Source organism: Falco rusticolus, chromosome 9 (assembly GCF_015220075.1).
Source record: "Falco rusticolus isolate bFalRus1 chromosome 9, bFalRus1.pri, whole genome shotgun sequence".
Taxonomy (NCBI): domain Eukaryota; kingdom Metazoa; phylum Chordata; class Aves; order Falconiformes; family Falconidae; genus Falco; species Falco rusticolus.
Window position 1 is genome coordinate 52,525,091 of NC_051195.1, and position 25,342 is coordinate 52,550,432.

General features: G+C 38.4%; 2 protein-coding genes across 13 annotated transcripts in view; one reads left to right on the forward strand and one right to left on the reverse strand.

Moving 5' to 3' along the window:
* RALGPS1 (Ral GEF with PH domain and SH3 binding motif 1) overlaps positions 1-25,342 on the forward strand; it is a 120,123-nt gene that overhangs the window by 39,506 nt on the left and 55,275 nt on the right. The window lies entirely within an intron of this gene.
* ANGPTL2 (angiopoietin like 2) lies at positions 1,829-24,430 on the reverse strand. Its single transcript, XM_037400458.1, has 5 exons — positions 24,096-24,430; positions 14,462-15,318; positions 4,520-4,713; positions 4,011-4,281; positions 1,829-3,477 (listed from the first exon to the last, which is right to left on the reverse strand). The coding sequence occupies exons 2-5, from the start codon at positions 15,267-15,269 to the stop codon at positions 3,278-3,280; spliced, it is 1,473 nt and encodes a 490-aa protein (XP_037256355.1). The 5' UTR covers positions 15,270-15,318; positions 24,096-24,430; the 3' UTR covers positions 1,829-3,277.

Here is a 25,342-nt window from a genome sequence, read left to right on the forward strand (position 1 = left end):
CCTTACTATGTTAAAACTACTATGTTAAAACATCTAACAGTTGTTGTCTTTTCAGACAGCTCTTCGATTTTTTTTTTTTTTTTTAAATAGAGAGAGAGAAAAAACCCCACAACATGAGATTGGCAAGGCTGTTGGTCTGGACTGCTGGGAGCATTTAGCCCCAGTGTGATGTAAGAACAAATAGCAATCACATTGTTTTGAAAATTTGTGGGTGCAGTGGCTCGCTACAGCTTTTTCCTGTCTTCACTGTAGGTGATCTTTCAGGTTGTGTCTGTATGTTATAGAAGAGATGAAGATGGGTATGTTCTGTTACAGTCTGCAGGTTTCACTGAGTTGTGGTGTTTTGTTGTTTTTTTTCTTGGAATATAACAGTGGGGATAATGGTGGGATAATGGTGAAAACTTTGAATGATAATTTAACGGTTTCAGGAAATAAGTCTTAGGAAATACGTGTGTAAGAGAATCATGAGTTGTATCCTGAAGTATCTTGTGATACTTCATAACATAACAACATAAGTTGTCTCCTTAAATCTTGTGAGACAGCCTTTTGTCTAAATGCTATGGGTGGAGCCACACTTAGTTACCATTTCCTTTACTGTTCTGAAAAAGGTAGAGATAATTCAGAAAGTCAGGAGAGCAACCTAAGTTTTTAGGAGGTTTGCAGCTGCAGGACTAGCTGTACAGTACTTCTTGAAATGAAGATGAAGTACAGGAGAATTGGAGCTGTTACAACTGTTCTCCATTGTGCTGCAGTTCTCCTGTATAAACTCACCTGATGGGCTTTTGGTAATGGTAGGAAAATTATTTTAATGTGATTTTTTTAGACAGCGTAGTGTTGTCAGAGATGTACTGCTTTGGGGAGCAATGAAACAAGAATGTAATTGAAAGAATTGGAAACAATCACAGAAACGGGAAAAGCTAAGACCTTTCACAATTCTCCGCATTCTGTCACCAAGCTGACCATGAAGTACCACTTCGAAGAGTATTTGAATTTGCTGTCTTCTTTCACGCAGCATGTGAGTATAGGGAAGTAATGATCATAGTGACCTGTTTTAAAAGTGAGCAAACACTCCATAGGAGTTAGCTCTATGCCAGCAGCATGAAGTTCTTCTAAACTAGTTACACATATGGCTAATGCATTGTTCAGTGTTTGGCCCCTGTATCTTAGTCCTTGGGTTATGTGTTGTGTTCTACCTGGATATGCTGTGATAGCATGATACCAAAGGAGCGCAAGAAGAGAGTGGAGTATGAACGTGACGTAAGGATATTGCCATGCTAAGTATTTTCAGGATGTTTTGATGATTTAGTTGCAGACATATAAGTTGAATGTACATATACACATCATGCACATTGAAGAAGCTCATAAGCAAATCTCCTAATGTAGGCATCAGTCTACTGCGTATGTTTTCTTCTGAAAAAAACAGTGGTTAGTTGTAGATGTCAGCAGGAGTTTTACTGCCTTAATACTACAGTCGTAATTGTTAGAGCACTGTGGCCAGGATCTAGAGCTGGTAGATGCATTTAATATTTCTTACCTAAAACTTAACTGTTTTCCATAGTCCAGTAGATAAACCAGTGGAAGATAAAGTTTGAATGCTGTTTGAAAATTTTGGGGTTTTCGTATGACCTACAGAAAGTTCTTCCTCCTTGAGATATGTGGAAATTCAGCTGAAAATTGCTTTGGTTTTGATGTTGTAATATTTATACACTTCACACATGTTAATAGTAGTTACGTGTCTGAGTCATGAGGCAGAGTGGTGTGAAAGTAAGTAATTATCTGTACTTTGCTATGAGTTATCTGAACTAAAAGAGGATGAAATCTGAACATGTCAAAATAACATTTGTTGCTTTATTAACAGATTACAATATTACAGGGGTAATCTAATATATTAAAAACCCTGCTTTCAGTTATATACAACACATGCTACATCACTTGTCAGTTTAATGCACATCATACTGTTGTAAAGAAGTGATGAGGTAATAAGGGAAAAAGTGTGCAAGCACATGCACACAAACACACAGTAATTATTCTACAGGCTTACTGAAGGTTATAGTTAACTTGTAGAGGCTTTTGCTCTCCCTCTTATACGCATTCTTTAACTTACGTTTTTCTTAGTAGTTGTTGTTTTGAAATGGGTCTTATAACAATCTGTTCTAGAAACCTACCTCAGAATAATATTAGAATTATCCCAGTCTGTATTTCATAGTTGTGACTGACCTCTAAATATAGATGAGTAAATCTATTTAATAATTTGACAGTAATATGTTATAATTGTGAAATATGGTGAATATAACTTCTCTTGGCTACAGGTTACTTCTTTATATAATTTTCGTCTACTGGCTAAGGATATTAAATAGCTTATATATTGGTATCCATCATTTGCCTGCAAAGTTGGATAGTCCCTTTAATTTATATACAGCCATTTCTGATTACAGAGGCTAACAGCAGGTAATGACTGAAGTCAGGTACAAAATACTGTGACAGTTATTGTGTAGTATAACATTGTTGGCTATACGGCATGTTTTATATGTTTTAAATCTGGATGAATTTCCATATGCAGGTAGCTACATCATTTTGGTAAGAAAAACCATTAGTGTTTTTAATCTAAAATACTTGAATCAAATGTGAATTCTGATTTAAAGGAGCAGATAATTAAAATGCTCAAAGTGAAGGAGAAGGACTGGATTTATCGTGACAGTAGTGGTTTGGGTATCTGCTCTCGAAATCAAATCATGTAGTACTAACTTCATTCACGCAGTTGACAAAGATTAAATCAGAATAATCACACTAATGTACATATACCAGCTACACAGTTCAAAGGATATAATTTCCTGTGTCAAATGATTGCTAATAATAATAAAAAACTCTTGCTGTACAGTTTGTAATATTTCCTGTATTTTGAGAATATTTATACATAACATACAAAAATATTTAAATGTTATGGCGGTATTTTTACCATCCAGACTTAATTTACAGGGAATAAAAACCAGAAAGTTTATCAACAGTCCGTCTAAACTGCCAGTTCTAAAAGGCTTAATGGAACTACTTTTAGTACCAAGAGACGTTCTGAATGTTATGTCATTTCAGTTCCTTTTTTTTCTTCAGCTTTTTTTTTTCCTGGAATGATTATTGAAAATACAATATACAATCCTTCACATCTTAGCAATAAATGTACAATATCTTACATTCCTCATTTCTGAAAAGATAATTCCAGGTAATAACATCATAGCTTTACGTGATTTTTAGAACAAGAGAGCAAACCAACACAAGAATTATTTCAGTGGAATGTGTTTGGGTTAGGTCTTATCATCATAACAACTTTCTTCAGTGAATATGATCCTCCCCGGAATTCAGCCCAGTAAACGCCATCCTGATACCGACTGCGGTAGTGTCCTCCACGATACCAGACCCCATTGAGGTTTGAATGAGCACATGCATTGTACCACCATCCTCCCTTCTGGTAATGAGCACAGTTACCTGCAAAAGAAAGCTCTGATTCAGTCTTAGGAGTAAATGAACAATCTTACAGCAAGCAAGCAAAGCACAAAACCAAGTTTGGTTTTGGTGGTTGTTTTTTTGTTGTTTGCTTGTTTGACTGCGTGTTTAACTTGTAGATACTATGTAGTATGAGGTGAATTTAGGCTTCTTCAGGAGCCAGCTCTGTAGCTAGGTTCTACAGATAGACTCATTAGTGTTGCGTTCCCTGGCCGGAAAATTTATTTGCGTTACTGTTTCAAATAACCTCCCATAGTGTAGTTTACACACCCTTGTTTAGTGTAAATGATAAATATTTCAATGGGAATTTCTGTTTCGGTGTTAGTACCTATAAGGGTTGACACAGCAGTCTGTGCTTCAGAAGTTACTAATTGACAAATCTCCAAAAATGCAGTTTCTTTTTTTGCGTGTCTGTGTATGTCTAAGTATTTTTCCTTTTTAAAAAAGGAGAAGAAAAAAATAAAAGGGGTGTGAGCAAGGCAAAAAAAGCAACGCAGCTAAAAGGGGCCTCGTACCTGTGTATACATCGTGGTCCCGATCCAGCGTGGTGAACTGTTTGCCGTTGTGCCAAGTGAAGGAGTCTCCCGCATTGCCATTGTAGCGTCCCAGTCTCAGCTTGTAGTACTCACTTTCTGGCTCCAGCCTGAAGCTAGCATACTCAGCAAATACTTTTCGACCTGACCAGTCTTCCATTGTTATGAGCAGTTTGTAGTTGCCTTGATTTGTTAACCAATAAATATTTTCTAATCCGAGCCAATATTCTCCATCTATATTACCAAATCCTTGCTGTAAAGGAAGCAAGAGAAGCATGTTAATGTTGCGTATCTGTTTTAGTGGTAAATCTTAGTGTATTCTTAAGTAGAAAACCACAGTAACTTATTTTATAGAGACTTTCCCTTCTGGAAGGGTAAACACAAGCTCCTTTTCAAGTAAGCTGTTGGCCGGATTCTAAAATCACCTTTCTTATTGACCCTACTGATGATTTTAGAGGGTAGAAAACATTAAACTGCTCACTTGTCCTAACCTTGTATGTCTCCCAGTTCCTGAAAAAGTTGACAGAGCCGTCCAGCCGCCTCTGAATGACTGTCCAGCCGCCAGGGTCGTGCCGTTGGTCACACCAGACCTGCATAAGCTGGTTTGTGTTTTCTGGTTTTACAAGATAGATGGAGCTTGTATCGTGGCCGTCTTCCAATGCTTGTAGACAGTCTCTCCAGGGCCCTGTGTCAAAACAGAAGGACTCTGCATCACAATGCAGCTGAGCAGGGCCAGTTTTCAGCTGGTAGATTTTTACAGTAGATTTGCTCCTGCTGAATAGTACACTTGTTTTTCCTCTTATTGAAGGTACAGTATCTGCTAAGTGTTTGCAGGCAGGTTCATTTGTTGTAACTTCATTTCTGGAACATTTCACAGTTAATTACTGATAAAAGGTAGATATTTTTTTAAAAATGTATTGTAAGGCAGCCACACTTACAACATTGATTATATCGTCAAAGAAACAAAATATGAATGACTCCATAGATAAGTATTAATAATTTCCTTTAGAAAACAAATGTGGTTTGACTCTTTCTATTTTTGAGAAATTCAGCTTTTTAGATCCCCCAAAATGTCACTGACACAGATATTAACAATGGAACTGGCAGCACAAATTAATAATGTAGGTGTTACTGTTGCAGGTATTACCTTAATAAATGCTAACACAAGATACAAATGAAGATTTGTAACATGGAATGCCCATTTATATTGTGAGAGAGATTTTAGATAAATGAGATGACTTTTAAAATACTTCGCATTCACAGAGATTACAGATATTGCTCTCCTATTTTCAGAAGTGCATTTTTTTCCTTGAGTTTATAGAGTCCATAAAGAGCTTACTTTCAAAAAGAGTATCGTACATTCATGACTTTTATAGACACTTTCTCCAGTGGAAAGATAGATAGATTCATTAAGAATTTGAGAAATTTAGATACAAACAATTTACCAGTCTGTGGTGATACCTGCAGGTAGACTTCCCCAGCTGCTCTGCTGCCTGAGTTCAAGGGTGAAGTCAACAAGAATCCTTAGGATTAGAGACCTAATTCATTCCCCCTGCCGCCTGAATGAGGAGTTATATGTTGCTCTCAAGAGTAATTTATCTTCTAAATTATTTCAGTTCATCTACCCTTTTTCGTAATTCGCTCTCCAACACCAGTAATGATAGAGCTAGCCTCGTACTCCGTAATTGAGTTAGTACTAAGTAAATTTTACAGAAACAACCTCAGTGTGTTGAAGGGTTGGGGTGGGGGTTTTTTGGTCTTTTTGACTAATTCATCAACAAGTCAGTGTACCAAGAGGCAGTCCAAGTTTTTGATCTGTACCCATGCGCTGCTCTTCTTTCCTTAGTCATGTTCACAGGCTGTTCCTAGAGTGCTGCTTCTAAGCCCCTTCTCGGTTTCTGTTGTGACTAACTGTTTGGATTTCTGGCAGTGTAGCTGTAGATGCAGTATTGTCTGACACAGTTGCATGGCTACTTCTGTGATGTGGAAGAAGACAAATGTAATGAGTGCTGGTATTTCACATTGCTCTTGTTTATTTTATCACAATGTGTGTGGAGTGGCACTTGCCAAAACCAAAAAAGAGCATGTCAGTTCAAAGTCATTATTGAAGAAACTCCTAAAACAGTCAACCACAGTTCTTTCATCTTGTCTTCATAAATACATAGGGGCGTATGATGTATTTACAGCTTTCTAATCTTGCAAGTTTTTTAGGCCACATGGCAACAGTGCTCTACTGCACGATTCTTTTCTCTGAAAGTGCTTTAAGATGAAGATAAACTGTTATAAATACTTCAAAGCAGAGTGTGCTACTACATTTCCATGACAGGTGGTTAGACTTCCAAAATTTTTTACTGAGCTGTATAGTCTGAGGTTTGTCATCTGGCACCAGAAATTAAAGGGAACATACTGAAGATGACTGGCCCCAGCACAGATCTCTATAAGAGACCATGACTAATTCTGCCTCATGAAAAAATAATTAAGGGATATTTATGGTTTATTTATGTGAGGCTCGCTCTTTGTACTTTGCAGCTTAATTTCAACACCTTTAGGAAGAAACCTGTTCAGTGCTTTGTGGAAATATGTATGTACAGTTATCAACAAGAACTGTGTCTTGTACAGTTATCAACAAGAACTGTGTCTGCATAGGCACTGAGCCCTTCAAATACCTCTAAAAGTGATACAGAATTGGTATTACAAACCCCAAGCTGATTCTTATTCAAGGTGATGGGATGATGATGTGTGATTCAGACTGGTTTACTGCTTGTTCTACTGTTCTTAGCATATTTTCTATCTATTAGTGGAAATATTTTTTTTTTTCAATATCACATTGGCCACCTTTCATTCCTCACATACCAAGGCAATTCTGTGAGATTACACATTAGTTAATTGTTTCATATTCAGTTCCCTTTAGAACTCTTGGCGGATGTGCTTTACTCTTTGCAGTTTGTTAATATTCACTTTCCATTGGCTTTATATCCTCTTCTACCAACATTTCGGTTTGAGATAAATCCTGCAGGGTTCCCTCTTCGCCACTAGCCTAGTCAACACAGGAACCTCAAAGTGTCCTCTCAGTGAATACTCATACCAAAGTTAATCTAGATTTTCTACTGTTGCCTTCATTTTTGAGAGTATATCTTATATTTCCCTATAAACTTTTAGTCATGCTTCCTGTTCCTGATGTGTTAGAAATCAGATTTATTATGCCCTTTTTTCCTTTTGCAAGTGATTCTTAAGATTTTCATGTGTCTTTATATTTAACCTGACAGAATAGGTTGTTCTCTTATTTCCCGATTTGGACGTGACTTCAGTGCTCTGAGCGATGTCATCTTTCTTGTAATACTGCTCTTTTACCAAGCTGCTTAACCATGACAAGATTGCCTGGTCTTCTCAAAGTCCTTTTTTTGGGATGAAAGGATAGTTCTGGATTTCTGGTAGGGTGTCTTTAAACAGTCTCTATGGTACTTAAAAACTTTTTATCTTTTCAGTTAGCACTTCTAGTTTATGCATTTTTGTTTGTTAGAATATTCTGCTATTTTGTGTTGTTTGTAACTCCATGTTTCGGATAGGCTATTATATCAAATTTTGCTAAAACCCCGATTTTCTAGTTCTTGGATCTGTTTTCTTTCTTTCCTTTTTTTTTATGTGTGTGTTTTGTTTAAGTGGTAGTATTTGGAAGCACATATATGATTGGCTTGGCCTTGCATTTATATATTGGCATAATACTTCTTTACCCTGTTTAAATAATCTTCAGATCACATTTCAGTATTTCTTACTTGAATTGCTCCTATCCAGAGTTTTTACTTGATAGTACAGAATCTGAATTGCTTCACCTAAAAAATGTATCGGTTCAAACCACCGGCTTCATTAAGCCGTAATTAGCGGTATGAATATATAGTCTGTCTTGTTACTATGTATGTTTAATTTTCTATGCTACTAATGCCTTTTTTGAAAAAGTGTGTGACCATATAAGATTAGCATACACTGTATATTAATATTACGTTAACCTTAGCAGCATTGCTTGCTGCTCATTATTTAACTATTTCACTGTATTTTTTATAATGCAGCATGGGGTTAAAATGTTTACCTGCAAGTTTTATCTGGTAGAGTATAATAAACTGGTTTGTGTGCATGTTTGTCTAGGAATAATGTCTTCCACAGCAGTTGCACAAGAAAACATACATTTCATATCATTCATACAATTGGTGTAACTGGCTAGGAAATGTTTTGTTCTCAGAAAAAATTGGTTGATTTGTTGGGTAAAGATGATGAATCATATTCATTCAGTTTTCAAGTTCATCTTTCATTTGTCTTGTGTCTAGTCATCTTCCAGTGTTGCACTAGCAAATTCATACAAAGCAGAATATTTTTATAAACTATTTATGTAACTCTGGTTTATGCAGAATATGTAGCAGTGCTTCACATAACAGTGCTTGTCCTGTTGCGTGTAGAATTCTACATTCTAAGAAATTATTGTATCAGATCTGCTTGAGTTACTGACCTTGTGAGATAAACTTTTTGATGTTGTAAACTAAAACCTGTTGTAGATAAACCACATCTAATTTTCGCATTGGTATATTAAAACTTGCCGTTGCTAAGCATTAATGCATGCAAAGGTGCTGGGGTTTGGTATGTTATAGCCCTGCTTCCCACCCCAAACCTCTGGGTTGTAACTCTAAGGGGTTGTTGTTAGTGTCACAGCTAAACCATTTAATCCTTAAGTCTTTCATTAGACTTCTAGCTCTTTCAAACAAGTCTTAAGGAGCAATGTTCCTAAATAGGACTATAGAAATTTTACTTGGAGTTAATATTTTGCTTAGTAGAATGGAATACAATATAATTGCAGTCATTTTGAACAATCGTCGTGTTGACATCAGGTGACTTACTGGCTATTTACTGATATTTTTAAAATTTTTCTTATTTTTCTGTAGAATTTCAGTGATGTGTACATGTTCAGTATTTCGCAGAGAGGATTAAACTTACCTAACTTATTCTTTTGCGCATAAGTGGGAAACAAGAATGCACAAATAAGAATTTGAAGTAAACCATTTATGGATAAAATTGCAAATTCTTCTACTCTGAATCAAAACCAAGTATTTTTTACATTTTCTTTTATTTTTGCAAAGAATGCACAACAGGAGCGTTGGGGCATCTTTTTTACACTTCATAAAATAAGACTTTATGGGAAATGCGTGGATCAAAGCATGATGGTAGATCTTGCAGAGAAATTAACTTGTCTATTATAATGTGTGTATCTCTAAAATTATTTTATATCCAATGATGTCCACATTTTACAATACATTCTTTGAGCTTCTTTTCTCTAGAACATTTTACTGTGAGGCTGGGGTTCTTTAATTTATCTACATCATGTTTTTCTGCTTTGCTGCTGATGTTGTTGTTATGTAGTCATCAGCTTTTATCATCTGAAGAGGCAGTAGACCATGACATCTCTGAAATTCCCAGTGCTTCAAATGTTACTAGTAAATTTCTAGCAAGATGCTATTCATCTGTGTCTTGCCTCTCAAGTCTGCCACTTCAGATATGCCAGAGAAATACTTCAGAATTACTGTCTTGTTTTAGATCATAGCCATAATAATGTTTTTTTTCTGAAATGCCTTCCTCTGAGTGTAAGCACAAGAGTCTAGTATCCTAGTACTGCATAAAGTCGTTAAAGAAAGGGCCACTGCTCTTAAGATTTTGAATTATAAGTAACTTACAGAGTAGGCTGTTTCAAAAATACTCATGTAGAAATAAGATGAGCACTTTATAAGTCATGTGTATAGAACTCTCTTTAATTTGGTTAAAATTCATTTCTGTGGCAGTTACTATGCTCTCCAGTTCAGATTCCTGTTTTGACTAAGGTAAATGCGATTGGGCCACTCATATTACTGGTTGGCCAGCAGTAGCAGATATTGCCTCTTTTTTTGCAAAAAAAATTGGGCAGCAACTGTGTAAACTTCCTTTATAGCTTATGTGCCACTGTTAGGAGAAAAGGATGGGTTTTTTTACTAGGACTGTTGTTTTACAATAACAAAATGTAAGTCTTCCTTCTGATTTCATCTTGTTCTCCCTTGAAAAAGGAGAGCATCCTGACTTTCAGACAGATAATTTTGATAAAATCACTTCTAGGGAGTGAGGCAGACCTTTGAGGAATAGTACCTTTGTCATCTAAACAGTACATGTTTACTGGCACAAACGCATTTAACTACAAAATGTTGGTCGTATTAGATGTCTAGGATGGAGATACAGCTGTGTAATGAAGAGACCACACATTTATGTTACATAAAGACCAGAACAGGTTTTGATAACTGACTGTGTGAGATGTACTGTATTGCTTTGGATGTGCACCCATTTATGCCAAGTTGAAGAAGGTGAAATAAGTCTTAAAATTGCATCTGCAGTTCTGCTAACCCAAACCACGTGATTATTTTTTTTTCCCCAACCGTTTTTGTCTTGCATCTCCTTTATTTCTGTTTTCTGCAGCCATTAATGGTGTTTGGATTAATAAAAAATTTCTCTAATCATATTTTATTTCTTGACCTTAACTTGAATAATTAAACTGTACTAAACATGTTCTCAAATATTTTCTCAAATATTTTTTTAATGTGCAATTAAAAAATAAAAAGGAGAGGGTGCTAGGATTATCATAGAATGGTTTGGGTTGGAAGGGAACTTTAAAGGCCACCTAGTCCAAGCCCCCTGCAGTGAGCAGGGACATCTCCAACTAGATCAGGTTGCTCAGAGCCCTGTCCAGCCTGGCCTTGAATGTTTCCAGGGATGGGGCATCTGCCACCTCTCTGGGCACCCTGTGCCAGTGTTTTACCACCCTCATTGTAAAGAATTTCTTCCTTGTGCCTACTCTGAATCTACCTTCTTTTAGTTTAAAGCCATTGCCCCTTGTCCTGTCGCTACAGGCCCTGCTAAAATGTCCCTCTCCTGCTTTCTTGCCGGCCCCTTTAGGTACTGTCAGGCTGCTCAAAGGTCTCCGGGGAGCCTTCCCTTCTCCAGGCTGAACAGCCCTAACTCTCTCAGCCCTTCCTCACAGGAGAGGTGCTCCAGCCCTCTGAGATCTTTATGGCCCTCCTCTGGACCTGCTCCAACAGGTCCATGTAAATTGCTTTTATGAATTAAAGATTCACTTAATTGTGCTCTGCACTAATACTTTCACCACACTGCATTATTTTTTACAAAAATTAGATTTCATATTTCAGGCTCTTGTATATGACTTTTATGGGTTTGGTGAGAGTCTGTAATCGTATATTGTGCTTCATGGGGAACTGGAAGCTTGGGTCCACATAGCTTTTAATTAATTTTGAATCATTAACACAAATGAAAGGGAAATACAAGGTGTGTTTTAAAACAGTGAAATAACTGAAGTCACATTCTACACAGTTTATGTACATAATTAACTTAAATGTGTGGGTTTTGACACTTGTTGCCTACCTCTTCCAGCTGTCTCTTGGTTGGGAAAAGAATACAGCAAATAAAAAAAATACATAGCAAGTTTTTGGAATTTGTTAGGGATGAGGTTGTCATAGATACCTAAAATAGAGAAAGCAAAAACCCACAGGATATATTACATTTGAACCTAGTTAGTAGAGAAGAATTGACTGAAAATGTGAAATGGAAAGCAGTGTAGGTGATCGTGGTTGGGAAATAACAGAGGCCACAATTCTTAAGAAAGGAAAGTGGAAAGCAAAACGAAGAAAATGAACTTAAATGTAACAGACACTAGCAAATTCAGAGTGTGTACAGAGAAAATGCTTTAGACAGTCAGTACAAGTGAAGAATTTGAGTTTGTTGAAGAGTCTCCGAGGACATTGCAATAGACTTTGCTATTTTAGAAGGTGGCTATGGAAAAGGATAAGAAACTGAGCTGGCTAAATCATGACCTTTCCGGTAGCTTTGGAGATATGAAGAAGGCTCAGACAAAGCAGATGCTAGCTCCAGGTATTAGGCATGGCTGGTGTCTGCGGGGTTGGTTTCCTTCTTTGTTTTTAACAAAACAACAACCAACAGCCCCCCACCCCAAAAAAAACCCAACAGTGCAGACAAAACATATAAAATGAAATAAAGCTACTGAGAGTAGTAAGACACTAGTAAGTCTGTGATCAAGGGAAAATAGTGGTCTGATCCTTTGTGAGGAAGGAGAGCTGTCAACAGATTAAACTTGAGAAGGCATTTAACATTTTTCTTCCATTTTGCCTCAGTTTCATTGCACAGGTTGGGTGATCAGTGGTTAGTAGAGCCAGGAGCTTTGGCAAAGGTTGAGAACTCAAGACATAGTATCGAAAGGACTGGACAAATGGATTTTTTTCCCAGTGGCTGGGGAGTTGTGTGGTGGGTTTTGTTTGTTTTGGGGGGTGGTAGGGGTGGTTTTGTGGGTTTCTCCTAGTGCATTCCAAACACCTGGCTGAAGCATCATTTACAGCATTAATTGTGGGATAAGATTTTGTTTGAGATGTGCTTTTTGAGGGGAGAATATTCTGGAGGATGAGGAAAAGGTATTTACGTGTTCCTTGCCCAAAAAGGAAGGTGAGGAGAGGGGATGAGGATACCCTGGAAGTGAACAGTTGAATAGCTTAACTTGAGTTGTCAGAAATTTGCTTCAACAAACCAAGCTGCTGCAAACAAGAAAATAAAGAGAGAAATGAGCATTGTAATGGATTTGTGCAGAAGAAATGTGAGACTTCTTTTTCTGATAAGTTACGTAGATAAGGGAGAAGTAGCAGGTGTCAAATCTTATTTTAGAATCGAGGACTTAGGAAGGGACTTCTGGAGATGAGCATGAAAAATAGCTGGATAAGCAAAGCAGCACTTCCTCAGGTGAAGATCTAGAGAGGTTCTAGAGGGCTGTAAGTTGCTGACAAGTCTGTGTTTTACTTTGCAAAAAAGGAAGGTGCTGTATGAGGATAGATCAACAAAAGTACTCTGCACGTGAAGTAACTTTTCTCTTCTGCTCTGTGATGGTGAAGCCTCTGCTCCAGTTTGGGTACTTAAAAGCACAAGAGTGTACAGGAAGGGGAAAGGTCTTAACACTTGAAAGATACTTCACTTACAGAAAGATAGGAAATAAAGCTTGAACCTACTCTGAGATCGAAGTCAAGATGTAATTATTAAAGAGGCTATCCTGTAGTGTATTGCTCCAAAGAAATTGTAATAGACGTGAATTTTTTCTGTTTTGTTTTTGTGTTTGTTTGGGGTTTTGTTGTTGGTTTTTGGTTTGTTTTTTTTACATAGACCATTAGAATCATGATATTTTTGGCTGAGGTTCTGCATGCCAAAATGCAAGCTTTGGTGAGTTAATCTCTGGCAATATTGTGAAAAACTGCTTTGTAGCAAAGTGCTTTAGAGACTGCTTTAGACTGAAAGGCCTGCTCAAGTTTATTTCATTGTGGATATTCCCATGGAGAAATAAGGGTTTTGTTTTGGGTTGGTTTGTGTTGGTTTTTTAATGTGACAGTGGTATTATTTGATAACTTTAAAGAGTTCGATGATGTCTTTTGGAATATGTTGCAGATAGCCTTGAAATACATTCTGAGTGCAGTTTGTGTGCCTGTCTTAGTTTCAGGTATCTTTTGGTCCCCTATCTTTTTTCTGAAGCAAGTACATGTTGCCCAGACACTGAAGAACAGACTTCTCTTGTATGGGACACATATTATTTGAACTACATTTTTTAAATATGTGGCACCATATATGAAACTGGGTTCTTTACCTGTTACTACTTTATCATGTAGATCAATTGATCTCTAATGTGATTTCAGATGCCTCTAATCTTGCTTACAGCAGAACTCTTAAGACTCTTAGAGAGCTGTGTATTATCCCTTACTGTTCTACCACTTGCTTCCCTTTGCTCCTGTCTTAGAGCTCTAGTGCCCTGTAGGAGGTACAGAGCAGATACATAATCCTTTTTGAGTTACATGAGCACAAAAAGTATCACATGCTAGATCAGCTAATCTGTAATAACTTCATAAATGTTTACACAAAGAGTGTCAAACCCCTTCAGATGTCATGAATTGTAACAGTTCTGTCTTGGGCACAGGGTAAATAAAATTTAGATGATTGACTGTTGATTAGTAAGATTTTTCTGCAGCTCCTTTATCCCAAACATATAATATAAATGGTGGGTTTGTCCTGGCAAACTAACATGAGAAAAATCTGTGGGGCTAGTGTATCTGAATCTGTTACATTCAGAATTCTTTTTTTTTTTTTTGCTTCCTTTCTGTGCTTGTACAACACATATATTAAAAATACACAAGACAGATATACAGACAACCTCAGATCTAAGAAATCTCACTTAGTTAAAAATAATTAATTTGCATTTATTTTGCTAAATAAATACTGTCTCCATTTTTTTTATATTACAGTTAAAATGTTCCCCACTGCATAGTAGCAGAAACTAATGCAGATGTATCAATAACAATAATATTACTTACCAGATGGTTTATCAGTTGAGGTTGGAATACTAGTAACTGCCGGCATAGTTGGTAAGGTAGGTGGCAGAACCTTTAAGTTCTGATCACTCTGAATCTCATTAGTAGATATCTGGTTAATAATGCGATTGTAAGTAGGAGGCTGGTATACTTTATTTGGTGGCTGTGGAGTTTGTGGCAGTGGCTTTATGGGTGGCATTCTTTGACAGTGTTCTTCCAGTTGGGCAATTATTATTGACTGATTGTTGGCAATTGACATCAGATGTTGGTACTTGTGCTCTAGGTCTTTGTACTTGTTTGCAAGCTGTAACATATCTGCAGTTTGGTTCAAAATCTTATTTTCAAGTTGAGAAAGTTCTAAGGCATTGTCACGTTTTCGGATAATTTCATGTAGTAACTGCATATAGAGTTGTGTGACACGAGAATTCATATTTCTGCTCTCTTTTCTTAAGAGTTTAACCTCATTAACAATCCCGCCATCCACCTCTACCAGTTGCTGGAGAGTTTCTATTTGTCTCTTTTGTTTAAGAAGTTCATTGTTAAGTAACTGTAATTCTTGTTTATTTACCCTGTTTTCAAGTAGAACTTCAGGCTCCTTAGAATTAACACAAATGGCACCTGTCACTCTCTGCTGAGGTACAATAAAGGTATAAGTGCATTTGTCCTGTGTCTCACTGGAACGCTTATGTCTGTTCATATAAATGAATTCTTGTTCTGTTTCCTCATCATTGCCTTCAAATTCCTGTGTTTTGCTAGCAGTAGCTCCCACAACAGCGATTAGCATTAAACAGATGAATCTTGTTGTCATCATGATCCTCTAGTTCTGGTCAAATATTCTTCTGCAAAGAAGCTTTTAAAATCTGTTTTAAAATAAATTCAATAGTAAGTAACAAATAGGAAATCAATGCAAACTTACAATTGATAATCTGTTCTACAACTTACAAAATACTACACAGTAACTAGTATGTCTGCATACAAATGAGGTATTTTTCTTACCCAGCATGATCTTCTGTTGGCTAAGGACGTCCTGGGCAATAGTTGTATCATTCTATGGCCAGAACTGTGGTTACTAGTTGCTAGTGTATCTAAGCCCTGCCAAGAACCACAAGAAACTAAGTAATAAATGCCAGAATTTGAAGAGTTCTTTCTTCTAGGCAAGTACCACAAAAGTTTCCAGGATTGGTGTTTTCATTTTAATAGGAATTATATTTTCATTTCTTACAGTTACAAATATAACTTTTAAATGTAAATGGAATGTAAGTTAATATGTGCTGTTAAAAGTTCTAAAAATATCAAATACCTCATTTGCAGTATTTTACAACTGCAGATATGTTGCAGGAGATGTAGCTTAGGTGAAATGTAACAATTTTACTTTAGTCAGCAGTATTGAACCTCATAGTTAAAAAAAAAAGGAAAAACTTACTCCATATTAGTCCTTATAATTATGAAATAAAAACTCTACTTCCCAGATATCATAGGCAGTAAAATTTGTTGGTTTTTCAGACTAGTAGAATTTACAACTAAAATATTTATTGTGACTCTTACTATAGACACTGTCTTTACACTCAACCTGATCATTTAGCTTCTTAGTCCTTTCTTGGAAGGGTAAAAACACATATGTGCATGATGGGCAAAGATGACCCCCAGCTATTAAAATTAGCTAGTAGTGTTTATTGATGTAGTGCAACAGTACCCTTTTGGTGGAATTAAAGTAACTTAGTTCTCAGAGGAGATTCATAGCCAAGGTGGAAATTTGAGGCATCGCAGTCTCTTAAGAAGTAAGTCAGTACCAGAACATTGTAGGCAACAGTTGTCTTGGAAACATGAGCTTAGCATTGTCACTATTGCCAGGAATGCCCTTGTCACAGACCAGTCTTATCAGCTGCTTGAACAGCACTCTGCTAGCATGTATTTCTACCGGCTTTTTGTTGGTGCTGCCATCATATTTTTCTTTGCTTGTAAAACTGCACATGAAATAAGAATTAACAAGAAATAAGCTTAAATAACTGTCACCTTTCTACTTGGTCATCTTTAGTACAATGATTTTTTTTTTTTAAATTACTTGAAATGATAATAGTAACAGCTGTGAGAAGCTGGCACAAGTCCAGCTGAGCACTGCCCACATGGATAGCTGGAGGCTGGCAGACATGACATATGAGGAGCCTCAGAAAGAGCTAGGTTTGTTTAGCCTCCAGAGAGAAGGTGAAGGAGACATCTTGCTGCTGTCCTCAGCTACTTAACGGGTGTTTGTAAAAATGGATTCTTTTTGGAAGTGCACAGTGAAAGTATAATGGTCAATGGATACAGATTGCTGCAGGAAAAATGCATTTTGTGTTTTAGAAAAAAAGGATTTCACAGTGAGTGTGACAAAGGACCAAAGCAGTGCCCCAAAGCGGTGGTACAATCTCCATTCCTGGGAATACATAGTTTCGATTTAGGCAAGGCTCTGAGCAGCATTGCCTGATGTGGAAATTAGCTTTGCTTTGTAAGATCAAGGTGAGGTCCCATCCAGTCTGAATTGTCCTGTGATTCTAGGCAGCTGCTGAGTTTTAAGAAATTTTTTTGAGTTTCAAGATACTGATGGATATGCATGCTAAAATACTTATTCGTAGGGTTGTTAGTCACTCTGATTTTTTTCTGTTGTTTTGCAGTAAACCATAGAACTTACTGTAAATGTTTCAAACAAAAGCGCCAGGACCTGATCCTTCTTAAAGTTTTTGGATATACCTTTTTGCCTCAGTTTCTTATTTGGAATAAACTCACTTTCGGTTTTGCAAATGGAAAGGAATTGTGCTTTTCAGAACTTGTCAAAAATCTTGAAAACTTATGAGATAAGAGTTTGCAGTTTGACATGGTTTCTGTAAGCAAAGGAATGGTATTTGGAGCCCTGGAAAACAGGGAACATAAATTCACCCCAGACAGCTTTAACTTGCATAATAAGCATTTGCACAGCAGGTCACACTTGGAAACCCTGGCAGTTTTCCAGGGCTCATATTCCTGCACAGATGGACTGTTTTTGCAAATGTGTCTCACATATAGGTGTAAAATGGATTTTATTTCACTGTTTGAATTTAAATTCTCCCCCCCCCCCAGCTGTAATTACTGTGACCATTGAAAAGAAACTAATTTTTTCCTCAGTTCACTTGTCTTTGTTAGAGCATCTCATGTCTTCAGTTGAGCATTTGGGGTGCACATTCTTTTCCAGGCTGAAGAAATACAGAGCAACATATAACAGTTTGATTTTCCCCCAGTTTTTTTTAAGAACTGTTTAGGAAAAAAATGGAACAGCGTTCATCAGACTCGTCTTAACGTATCAGTTCAAACATCTTTCAAAATAGAACAGAACAGGCTATTTCAGCTGGAAGGGACCTACAATGATCATCTAGTCCCACTGCCTGGCCACTGCAGGGCTGACCAAAAGTTACAGCACAGTATTAAGGGCATTGTCCAAATGCCTCTTAAACACTAACAGGCACAGGGCATCAGCCACCTCTCTGGGATGCCTCTTCTGGGGCTTGACCACTGTTTGCAGAAGGTAAGCCATCAGTGAATGACACCAGCATGATTAGGCCATGCTGAAATGCTTCTCTCTCATGGCCTTGCCTGCATGTCACTTTTTCTAAGGTGTTCTTCCTGTAAGAAAAAAGACCGGAAGGAAAAGTACATTGGTAAGAGAATGCTCCTGTACCAAGAGAAACAAGCACCATACTGTCTTCAGATGTCCTTCTTCCTGCAGTCTGTTTATGAAGTGATCTCTTAAGTCTTTTGTTGTCTGTACTTGTTCAATTAAAAAAAAAAAAGTGTTCTGAATGAGGCCTATTTTTTCCATATTGTGATGGACTACATAACATAAATGGCATTCTTTCTTTTCTGCAGTTGGATTTAAATGACATTCATAAACCATGCTTATTTGAACAACTCTCAATGATTAATCTTTCAGGGAGAAAAAAGCTTACTGGAGGAAGTGGGGAGGGAAGCCAGAGGAACAATTTCAGGGAAGAATTTAATGCTTTTTAGTGTCTTCCCCTTTGAGTAGGAGGACATCAGAATTTCTTCCCATGGGAGAGGAAGATATTATTTATTTGATGTCTAACACACTAGCTTTCAGTTTTCTTCTATTGCGCTCATGCCAAGTAATAGCTAGTGTTCTTTATACTTAACTAGTGCTGTTGCTTGCTGATTGCTGTTTTTCCTGTTTCTCTGGCTCAGCCCTGCTCTTCCTCTCTCCCTCTCCCAGTAACTCTTCTGCCATGGACTGGGAGGGAACTGTATCACTTGGACCATATTTGTCCCCAGCGCAGAACTGCACTTAGGCAGCTGTACACTTTTCAAGCTCACCATTGCACAAAGCTACACTATACAAAAGCATGCTTGTAGGTTTGGTGCAGATTTTCTTAATTACTGGAAATGGAGCACGTCTGTCTTTTATCCTCATGCACACTGACAAACTTGAACAAGCAAGCATACAAACAAAAAACAGGAGAAGTGAAAGAAGCACACTTAGAAAGATAGATATGTGTCATTTTAATCAAAAATCAAATAGAACTTCTAATTAGGAAAAGTATGGAAGTTTGTAATAATTTCATTTCCAGATTCTGGCTGTTCAAGACTTTTGTACACGTAAAAGCACTTTTCATGGGAGTTCAGTTGGCACAAACTTGCCCTAGTGCAGATACACTTCAAACTAACTGTGTTTGGTTACCCTACTGGGCAGTATAGATTGCTTTATTCAGGCAAAATGGCTGGTTTTGGTGTTGGGTTTTTTTTCTTATTTGTCTTTTGCTAGTATAACTGCATCTGTATGAAAACTTGTGGCAGCGTTGTTGTGTGGATTATAATCATAGTATTTTTCATACTCCTAGCCAGCATAAGTGCTTTGGTTGAAATTTCAGTTTGTAGACCAAATGTTGGCCCCTATCTGTGTATATAACTGAAAGTAGGTAATAATAGGTTGGTTTGTTTGTTTGTTCATTGTTTGCCCAACTGAGGATGTTCCCATGATCTGCTGAAAAAAGAGGAAATAAACTTTCTGAAAGGGTATCAGATGTTTCAGGATTTGATTGTTTTTTCCTGTCCTTTAAAGGAAAAATGTAAAGAAAATCTTTCTTTGGCTGTGCTTTGAAATATTTTTCTGTCCTGTACTCTCCCATGCTTATATGGGACTTCTGATTAGTCAAAATATATTGCCTTTTGATTGTTACAGATATATTGAAATTTATACATATTTCAACATGATTTGAGTATTTCACCATCTAAAATTATGCAGGTGTTTCACATCGTGGAGTTTAATCACTGTCATGATCCTGAAATAATACAAGGCAAAAATACTTCTATGTGCAAAGTATCACTGTTTGGCAAATGCTCACTTTTTAATCAGCTTGCCATAAGAGGAAGCATTAATTTATGTTTTTTAAGCTACTTGAACACATTTCATTGTGGATATTTCAACACGTATACCTTTTTCATTATTTATAAGTTCTGATGCCATGCTTCAGAGGATCTCATTTTTACAAAATAGACGGGTTGACTATCTCTTTCAGGTTTTATGAAATATTTTACTCATTCTTGGGCTTTTCTTTTTACAGAAGAGAACAAAGGTATGTTTCCATCAGATGAAAAATATATTTGTAATAACAAAATAAAGCATCGTTAAGCTTATTTGAAAATACTGCCAATAGTCTTTCAGTGCTATGGCTGTTCTTTGTTGCATGAAATTTGTTCATAAAATAGATGTTTGCAGCGTTGCTTTGGAAAGAAAGGTGTTCGTGAAAGCCTGAGTGTATGTTGTGGGCCGTGTTGCATCTAGACCTCAAGTAGTTTTGCAGTGTGGAGTCTTTCAGCCATTGAGAGATTGGCAACTTGCCTCTGGGAGTTCATACAATATTCTTTTTACAGCTATGCTTTTCAGTGTTTTGCAAAAAAAGAGCTGAGATTATAGGAAGAACACTGCGTGGTGGCTGAACACTGAACTTTATTATGCTTTGCTTTGGATTACAAGTCTGTTCAAGGAGGAAATGTTTTGATATTGAAGGAAGACACCACCTGTAGTATAGCCTTTTGGAGAAATACAAAAGCAAAATAATGATCTGTGTAAGTCCTGTGTGGAAAACCTCTTAACTAAGACAAACATGGAAAACAACTGCCTAGATTTCAAACTGGAATATAAATTTATCTTAAATTGCATTGGTATGCATGGGTTACTCCTACAGGAAAGGAACATAAAGGAACCCAGTAGGTAAAAGTAGTAAACTGGTTTTTGCTGCTGCTCTTGTTTTTCTATATATAGTAAACTGTTATTAAGCCAGAGGACTGTAGGTATGAAAGTGTGATGCGCTGAGCTACATAAATGCAGCTTTTGTACGAGCGATATGTGACACTGTCTATCCTTGGGGACTGCTTTACAGAGAAGGCAATTTTCTGTGCTAGAACTAGGATATTAGAGAAGGGAATTTCTGGGGACTTCATTAACTATTTGAATGGCAGTATAGTTGAATTTACTACAATGGTAATCTAATTAAGAAAAAACACTATCAATTTTGTTTGAGGATCTAATACATCAGAACCTGGTAATATAATGAAGGTAGAAGCAATTCTCCAAAAAGTGAGACTAGATTTTTAATGGCTTGTATGTCACAGCTCAGGAACTAAGGAGGCATTTTTAGTTTACAGGGCTTCAGTTATAATAATTATGGTAAACAAGGTGAAGGAGTAGATTTTCCTATGTGACTTTTTACACTTAGGCAGGAGTGCTCAGTAAACTGTCAAAATAAAATAGGATTCTCCATTTAAGTCATTTTACCTTTGGGATAACAACTATTGTTTTTACAACAAACCACTACCATTTTCTATCGCTGTCACTCGGCCTCCCTAAAAAGGCTCCCAGAGTATTACATCCCCTAGAGAGTTAATTCCAGAATTTGTGTGTGTGTGTGTGTTATTTCACTCTCTATTTTCTATACATGGTTTTATTTGTGTCATACATTCTTTGTTGTTGTTGTTAATAGGTGAGTTTAATTTCTTTAAAGAGTGGATAGGCAAGGTCCAACACTGACAGCTTGCTCCCATCGTTGTAACTTGCTCTGACTCAAGGGCTTGTAGTCTAGAGGCTGGATTGGTGAGAGTGTGTGCAGGTCTGACATGCCAGAATCTAATGCACTGTAACAAAACTGATACTTCAGAGCCTTTCAGAAATACCCAGATGATGAAAAAAACACATATATAAGAAGGATGAGGTACACACTCTTTGCACAACACAGTTTTCTGACCTTTCCCTGTACAGTTGTTTTGACTTAGAAGAAACCAGTAGCAGTGATATCCTACATACAGTTGAGTTCATTTTGCTACGCTAAATTGCTGTTACAAAATTCAGTTCTGTGGGTTAATCAGTTCTTGTGTGCTGGCCGTAATTAATATAACGAGGCTAGCAGTCATTCAGTGAGCTGGCTTTTCCTACATATCTTACATGCTGCGGTACCTTTTGTGCAAACTGCTCAAGCATTTAGACATATAAATGAAGACGCATTCGCAAAAGGCATAGTGTCAGCTGTTACCACATTGATTCTTGAAAAGATAAACTGTTTGATTGTGTGAATTCACATTTCTATCATGAAGAAACATTAAAAACAGCAACAGATCTTCACTGTTTAATACTTTTGTCTCTGATGCTAAAAGGGGTTTTTAGATCAGTGCAGTTTTACATTTTAATTGGATTGTAAAAACAATGGAGCAAGGGTGTCGAAAATGAAGATCAGAGGGCTTGCTTTGGTTTTTTCTTAACAAACATTAGTTCTTGCTTCTGCAGTATCCTTTGATAGTCAGTGTTTGTGGACTTGCAGTTAGCTGGCATGTTCCAGGCACCAGGCCAGTAATATGATCTGGATTTCACAACATCATTGTGATAAGATAGATAAGCATGAATTTTCTGAAGCTGCTTTCTTTCTTAGTCCCTGCCCCTTTTCTCAGAGCTCTGTTCTTACTCCTTCTCCCAAACATTCTCTTGCATGGAATTACATTAATCTATCCTCCCAATTTTTCAGGTAATCTTTATATTTAATGTGACTTAATAATTTTTGCTCCTTTTCTAAGGAGAGAGACTTCCACTGGTATGGGTTTTCTTTCAGAATTAACTAGTGTGGTTTGATTTTTAGATGAAGAGTACTGCTGTTAAAAACCTGATCACAGATAGGATTTTTTTTTCCAGTTTCGTAAAAGGAAATGGCAATTCACAGTGAAAATACAGCACAGTACTGTGCATGCCACATGTATTAGGGAAAGCTTTAAAGTTTCATTTGAAGTTTCAAAGTAAATATATATAATGGAGGATAAGGAAGGGCTGACACCTAACAGCATGCAGCTTCAATTATGAAAACATGATGTAAAACTAAATTGAACAATTTAACCCCAAACTCACAGGGGGAATGATTTTTGGGGGGTTGCCACTAGTTACAAATTACATTGTAAGCAGTGTCACACTATCAGAAACCAATTAATTGCTTTGGATACTTTTACTACAATGTATTCTGTACTCAGCTTTTCTGTCTACTTAAAATTGTGGTGAAATTTCAGTTCAAACACTAGTTCATTCTTAAAAGGAAAACTTTTTTCATTGAGGGGAATGGATGACTAAATCAACGCTTCAGAATGAGAGTAACTTAATTAGCTCTTGGAGAGCTTTTGTTTTTAAGTACTATCAAGTGCTGCAAGAAACCATGTATCTTTTGCTGCCATGTAACTTTTTTTTTAAGTTTTGGCAAAAGGTAGCTTATTTAGTTATAAGAAGTACAAATTTTCTGTCTGGATTACCAAGAATTTTAGTCATGCTGTTTGTGGATTGTTTTTTGTGCTTTACTAAAGTTCTGTCATAGATGTGGAATGTAATTATTGAGAGGGCACTGCTTTTGTTGTTGCTTCCCTTAACAGTGGCCTCACCTTATTTTCACTTAATCCAATCACCACTAAAAGGTGCTCATACTGTGTGTGCTCATATGTGCGCATGCAGATTGTCCATAATAGTCCTTAAACAGATTCATGTCTTAATAAATGTGACTCATTTTGCCCATGAAAAATAGCAGTTAGATCATACAGTAAATATGTAACACTTACACAGAGGTACTCGTAAATGCTGGGTTCTTTTTTAAATGAAATTTTTGCAAAATCTTTCAAATACTTATTGTATAGACTAAAGTTCCATGAACTTTTACATCCCCGTGATGAGACACGAGGGTAAGACTGAATTAAGAGATACAGGTGGTCCTTTAGGAAAGTGATCACAGAAATTAGTATGTCCTAGAAAGTTTGTTGAAAGGCAAGCATACATTTTCGGTGCATTAGAGGAAGCATGAAGCCCAGAGTTACATACAGAATTAAATGAGACTGAAAAGATTTCATATTCCTGAAAATCATGGCAAGAAGGCTCTTTGCTGCCTGGCATCTGTGTCTCAACGTGAGACACTGCGTCTAATGTCTCAACTATCTTTACAGCTGTATTTTACTATGTTCGTTCTTTTTTTTTTTTTTTTGAAAGGAACGAGCAGGCTCTAGCTGGGTGTCGCGGGGCGCAGCACTGTCCCCCCCGCCCCCCACCCGCCCCGGGCCGCCCGCCCGTGGGGGCCCCGGCGCCGGCCGCGCTCTGCCTTACCCGGGCCGGCTGGGGCCGCGCTCTGCGCTGCTGCGCCCTCAGCGCGCCTCCATCAGCGGGCGGCGGGGCCGCTCGGCCGCGGCAGCCTCGGGAGCGCTGCGCGGCGGCGGCGGGCTGCCAGAGGCTTCTCCGTTTTTCTTCTTCCAGGCGCCCCGCAGCCGGGCTCCCCGGGCGCAGCCCCGCTGCCGTGGCGGCGCGGCGGGACCTTCTCCAGGCGAGAGGGGCGAGCCCAGCGCTAGGATTCACAGCCTGGCGCCCATCGCCCCGCGCCAGGCGCCGGCAGCCTGGCTCGGACTTCGGCTCCTTTGTGGCAGGCTCACATCCTGGCGGGGGGAAAAGGCAGGGAAAAAAAAAAAGTAAGTCAGGCCCGCACGGAGCTGGTTGGACAAGCGCGCTTCCTCCTCCCACCGGCGCCGGGACCCGCCAGCGACAGACCTCCTGGCCCCGCCGCGGGCCCGCCCGCTCGCCCGGGGCTGCCTCTCGCCACGCCGCCGGCAGCCGCGGGCTCGGCCGGGCACGGCGGCCGGGCCCGCAGCCCCGGGGGCCACCGGCTCAGGGCTGGCCGCCGACCAGTGTGAGAAGCGCCGCACCCCCTGCGTGTGAAAGCGATGACCTTCGGCCTCGGGCGGAGGTCGCGGGGCAGTGTCCGAGCGGGCGGGCCTGCCGGGCAGCCGCTGTCCGCGCCTCGGCTGCCCCTCGGGCCGGGCGGCAGCGGCAAGCGCGGCCGCGTTACTCGGGGCAGCGCCGCTGCACTGCTTCCCGGGACATGCCTGTCGGGAAACGGCCAGCTCCCAGAAACGGAGGAAAATGAAATTGTCCAAATTCAAGCAAACTCTTAAAATGATCGAACGCAGGTTGAGAATCGGTAACGCGGCGGAACGCCGGCGCGTGTGTTCGGTCGTTGTTCGCCGGGCGCCGCTGCCCGGCCTCGCTGTGCGGCTGCGGCGGGCCCACCCGCCCGCCAGGGTGTTTGAATTAACGTCGAATGTGTCTTTAAAGATGCATTTATAACTTGTTGGGAATCTTGCAAAGAAATTTTAAAAATTAAAAGTGAAACTTCATAGTATTCAAATGTATAAAAATGTAAAACAGTTTAGCTACTTTTTGTCAGCACTTTAGCAAACCGAACTTATTTCAGTCATTGTATCTCACAGTCATCTTTAGAAAGCAGTACCACATGGACATGATATATTTGTTCATGGTTTTTCAGGCAGTTTTAAAGAACCTGGGTTTTGAAGAAATGGAGC